This window comes from Hordeum vulgare, chromosome 7H, assembly GCF_904849725.1.
Source record: "Hordeum vulgare subsp. vulgare chromosome 7H, MorexV3_pseudomolecules_assembly, whole genome shotgun sequence".
Lineage (NCBI taxonomy): Eukaryota > Viridiplantae > Streptophyta > Magnoliopsida > Poales > Poaceae > Hordeum > Hordeum vulgare.
Genome location: NC_058524.1, coordinates 238,978,221 through 238,983,573, shown reverse-complemented (window position 1 = coordinate 238,983,573; position 5,353 = coordinate 238,978,221). Strand labels below are relative to the sequence as shown.

The window sequence follows — 5,353 nt, the reverse complement described above, 5'->3', positions numbered from 1 at the left end:
AACATTGTTAATGCTTCTTGTAAAAGACATGATCAATTAGCCCAAGAGCAACATGATGAAATAGTACGTCAAATAGAGTCCGGGGAACTTCTTGAGGGAAAAGGGAAAAACCAATTAACGAACCTTGCAAGACCTGGTGATACACGGTGGGGATCACATCATAAAACATTGTGTCGTCTTGTTGAGATGTGGAAACCAGTTCTAAAGGTATTAGAAAATTTACACAATGATGCAGATAATGTTGCCAAAGAACCACAGCCGCGGGGTTGATAAAGCACATGGAGTCTTTTGAATTTGTTCTCATATTGCATCTTATGATTAGATTATTGGGCAAGACTAACAATCTGTCACAATGCTTGCAATTGAAAAATCAAAATATTGTACGTGCTGTGGGATTGATTAAAACCACATTGGAGGATATTCAAGAGATAAGGCAGAATGGTTGGGATGGGCTCTTCAAAGAGGTAACAGACTTTTGTGTCAAATATAACATTCTAGTGCCAAATATGGAAGATACAAGGACTGCTAATGGCCGTTCAAGGTCTTGGGGTGGGCAATTGGTAACTTACAACCATCATTTCAAAATTGAAATATTCAATGTGTTGCATGATCAACTTATTGTGGAGTTGAACAACCGCTTTGCTGAAAGGTCTACTCAATTGTTGAGATGCATTGCTTGTCTTGATCCCAAGAATTCATTTGCCAATTATAATGAAGACAAGCTAGTAGATCTTGCTAATATGTATGCTGCTGACTTCTCTACATATGAAGTTACTTTTGTCCTTAGAAACCAACTAGACTCATTCATTCGGGAAGCAAGAGGTGATCCACATTTGATGAATTGCAATGATCTTGGTCATCTTGCCATGAATATGGTTAAAAGTGATATGCACACAACTTTTCCCTTAGTTTACCGTCTGGTTGAGTTAGCATTGATTTTACCTGTTGCAACCGCAACCGTGGAAAGGGCATTCTCAGCAATGAGCATTATCAAGACCGGATTGAGGAACAAAATGGGTGATGATTGGATGAATCATAGAATGGTATGTTACATTGAGAGAGATGTATTTGTTAGTATCGAAGAATCCAAGATCATTGAGCGATTTCAAGGTTATCGCACACGTAAAGGTGTTTTGCCTCGTCCAACACGTAAGTATTCACATTTTGCATCTATTGTTAATCACTTTTGCCTGCTATATTATGTACTGATTCGCATTTCAAAATTTTGATGATTGAAGGTTTAGCGATGTCTGCTATTGAAGATGTAGTCATGGGAGGCTTAGATCAACCAATCATTTGATTTGGTATCAATCTTCTGTATCATTTATCTATGCCACATATTGTCTTTTGATTTGTCTTGCTTTATTACTTGACCCATCATGGAACATAGATTGATTCTTATATGTCTTGAAACTGAAGTTTTTTATGGGTAGTTTTTAGCCATTAGTTGTTCGCCTGGGGCGTCAACAATTCCCGGTACATTCCCGGTAACTCCGAAAACCTTCCGGTAATCAAATGAGGTCATCCTATATATCAATCTTCGTTTCCGGACCATTCCGGAAACCCTCGTGACATCCGTGATCTCATCCGGGACTCCGAACAACATTCGGTAACCAACCATATATCTCAAATACGCATAAAACAACGTCGAACCTTAAGTGTGCAGACCCTGCGGGTTCGAGAACTATGTAGACATGACCCGAGAGACTCCTCGGTCAATATCCAATAGCGGGACCTGGATGCCCATATTGGATCCTACATATTCTACGAAGATCTTATCGTTTGAACCTCAGTGCCAAGGATTCGTATAATCCCGTATGTCATTCCCTTTGTCCTTCGGTATGTTACTTGCTCGAGATTCGATCGTCAGTATCCGCATACCTATTTCAATCTCGTTTACCGGCAAGTCTCTTTACTCGTTCCGTAATACAAGATCCCGCAACTTACACTAAGTTACATTGCTTGCAAGGCTTGTGTGTGATGTTGTATTACCGAGTGGGCCCCGAGATACCTCTCCGTCACACGGAGTGACAAATCCCAGTCTTGATCCATACTAACTCAACTAACACCTTCGGAGATACATGTAGAGCATCTTTATAGTCACCCAGTTACGTTGCGACGTTTGATACACACAAAGCATTCCTCCGGTGTCAGTGAGTTATATGATCTCATGGTCATAGGAATAAATACTCGACACGCAGAAAACAATAGCAACAAAATGACACGATCAACATGCTACGTCTATTAGTTTGGGTCTAGTCCATCACGTGATTCTCCCAATGACGTGATCCAGTTATCAAGCAACAACACCTTGTTCATAATCAGAAGACACTGACTATCATCGATCAACTGGCTAGCCAACTAGAGGCATGCTAGGGACGGTGTTTTGTCTATGTATCCGCACATGTAAATGAGTCTTCATTCAATACAATTATAGCATGGATAATAAACTATTATCTTGATACAGGAATTATAATAATAACTATACATTTATTATTGCCTCTAGGGCATAATTCCAACACTATATTGGGCAGGATTGCAGCAGGAGGGCGACGCAGGAGAGCTACGTTCTGGTGCGGAGTTGGTGAGGACTAATACCATGCAGTTGATGAAGCTCTGCGAGACAGCGAGGCAGGGGATCGCAGGAGGATGAACACGCTGTCCCTTGATGATCTGTGGGGATATCCTGCTAGTTGTTAGCTCGTATATTTGGTCAAGTTTTATGCGTGCGGTTTTGCTGTATTAGAGACTACTTTCCCTGCTGTATTAGAGACTACTTTCCCTGCTCTGCTTTGATTAATGGCTTTCAGGCTATGGTAGTCGGTTCGATGGCGAGCGGTTGTTCCATAGATGAAAGCTGGTAGTCTGCGAGAACATGTTGTCGTACCCAGTACTTTTCTTTGTTTTTCTGTTGGCAAAACTTTGTGGTACTGCTGTATTTCCGTTCGAAGTAATGAAAAGGGGTGTTATGCTCGGTTAAAAAAAACAATCAAACATTACAATGCTAGCTATCTCAAGAGTCGCGTTACGAAGCTAACATGCAGTTCGTTGTTGCGAGCGACCCATACCTGCAAGGGTGTGGCTCACCGCATTTGCATGTCGACTAATCTTAATTGGACTTATATGTGTTTCTTTCGTGGGGTGCCTGTTACAACACTGTAGACGGATCGGTAGCTTCAGAGATCAGAGGTTATTTATTTCCTTCTTTTGATTTGATTGAGGAGTTTGCCGCTCTAATTTCACCACACCGACCTAACCCTTGTCAACTACTCCGTCCGTCTCAAAATAAGTATCCTAATTTTATGGTATTAACTTTAGTACAAAAAATTGTACTAACCTTGAAACGGTAATTTTAGGACGGACGAAGTATATCAATTATCGTTGTCTTTCTAGCTCCGACTGACCCTTGAGCGCTTTCAGAGATGGCGAATATAAAAAATCAGTCGCTCGACCGGGACGAACACACCGACGTATGCCATGTCCTGCCTCCTGGACGCCGACCTCGATCAGGCTGTAGTGTACATGTATGTAGCTTGCTGGGCCAGAGCTAGCTAGGTTTGTCGTAAGGTGTGCCGTCATTTCGCCCATTGGTAATCTGATCGTTTGTAATAACGTAAAAGATTGAATCGGTGGAATAGGCACCCTTGGCTGGCTCTTTCTAAAGCCATGCAGCAAGAACAAAGCAAAATCCATTTCAAGTCTAAAAGCGCAGTGATAAATCACTACTAACTAAGAAAAGGCGCCGTGATAAATCACTACGACTGTTGGAGTAATTCAGATGAAAGTATACGTAGATTCAGTCGGCAAATCGATCCAAGCACAAGGTATTCATGCTAGCATGTAGAGACTACTCTGGTTTATTCATTCAAGACTAGCTCGATGCATAATAATTTACACCTGATTAAGCTTCTAACTTTTGACTTTAGTGACTCCTATTCTGAAGAGAAGATCATTATTTCTTGATCTACGTGATACACTCGGACACCGGAGAAGAAGCAGAAGCAAGCTTCTCTTCGTTCGCTACTCATAATTACAGGCAAGATCTCTTTCTACTTCCTCCTCACCTCCCTTGGGCCGCCGGCGACGGCCTTGCCCTTTCTGCGGCGCGCTCCAGCCGGATCCGTAGCGTCGTACACCTCCGCTATTGAGCGGTACCTCCTGCTCATCCGCGGCCTCCCGCCCACCTCCTGCTCGTCCTCCTCCTCCTCCTCGTGATCCGCGCCGAAGCCGACGACAGGGCCACCCGCGGCTGCGGCGGGCGGAGCGTTGACGGAGCGAGGCGAGGAGGAGGAGTAGGCGGCCGACGCCGCGGTCCCCGATCCTCGCGGGGTGAAGGCGGCGCCCGAGGAGCAGCTGCTCTCGCTGAGGTGGAGGAGCTGCTCGGCCGCCGCGAGCTCCAGAGCCGTGAACCGCGTCGCCCTGCGTCCCGCCGCCTTGGCCGGCGCGTGGTCTCGGAGGGCCTGTTCCATGGCCGGCGGTTGTGGCCCGGCCGGTGGTTTGCTTAGGTCGTGCCCGGCGAGTAGAGGGGTTAATTTCGTGTGCCTCTCTGCCTTCGTCTCACACTAATTTCCATTTTTATTTTCTTGGGCTAAGGTAATCGTGTGGTTGCTGCGCCGTGGCTGGGCACAACGAAACCGACTTCGACCGAGGTGCTTTTAGAATTACAAGAAACCCAGGGGGCTGAGCGTACTTTTCCTTTGAGTACAGGCTGAGCGTACTGGTCCACTTTCAGTGTCAGTTGCTGTTAAAGAAAAGGAAAAAAAAATACTGGATGTCAGTCACATCACGTGGGACAGGATTAGCAAATCTTTGCGCATAACGACACTGCCAAAAGTTCCATTTTGTAGAATGCAGGAGTAGAAATTAGTACGAGTATTCGACTTGCGAGCTATGTATAAACTTTGAGGGGTTATGCGGAAGATACCTGTCACTACGCAAATGCTAACGAGATTCGTGTGATATTTCTGTGGACGTGATAACTCGGTGGAGTAGATAGCTGCCACGTCATGTCACCGCACTTCACGTGGTGTGCAATCGACCGGGTACTCTGTAGGGCCCAAGTTGTTTCTAAAAGATTTGTTACTTAGGCTGGACATACGTATCATAGGTAGTATTATATTCTTCGAAATACTCCCTCCGTTCCTAAATATAAGTCTTTTAAGCGATTTCACTAAGGGTCTACATACGAAACAAAATGATTAAATCTATACTTTAAAGTATGTCTATATACATCCGTATGTAGTCCACCAGTGAAATCTCTACAAAGACTTATATTTAAGAACGGAGGGAGTAGTAAATATGTTATGTGATAATTAATTAAAGAAGAGAGAGGGTTGTAGTAACATATTTATAT

At 44.0% G+C, this 5,353-nt stretch overlaps 2 protein-coding genes across 2 annotated transcripts; one reads left to right on the top strand and one right to left on the bottom strand.

The window, feature by feature from the left end:
* Nucleotides 1–303: 303 nt before the first annotated feature.
* LOC123413541 lies at nucleotides 304–1,263 on the top strand. The gene has a single exon (XM_045106474.1). It carries the CDS (start codon nucleotides 315–317, stop codon nucleotides 1,227–1,229), a length of 915 nt encoding a protein of 304 aa, XP_044962409.1. The 5' UTR covers nucleotides 304–314; the 3' UTR covers nucleotides 1,230–1,263.
* Nucleotides 1,264–3,827: 2,564 nt separating this feature from the next.
* Nucleotides 3,828–4,762, bottom strand: LOC123409692. Its single transcript, XM_045102555.1, has one exon. It carries the CDS (start codon nucleotides 4,467–4,469, stop codon nucleotides 4,050–4,052), a length of 420 nt encoding a protein of 139 aa, XP_044958490.1. The 5' UTR covers nucleotides 4,470–4,762; the 3' UTR covers nucleotides 3,828–4,049.
* Between the last annotated feature and the right edge of the window lie 591 nt (nucleotides 4,763–5,353).

Coding starts and splice junctions, on each gene's coding strand:
- LOC123413541 (XM_045106474.1), top strand. CDS start 315: ATGATTAGATTATTGGGCAAGACTAACAATCTGTCACAATGCTTGCAA.
- LOC123409692 (XM_045102555.1), bottom strand. CDS start 4,469: ATGGAACAGGCCCTCCGAGACCACGCGCCGGCCAAGGCGGCGGGACGC.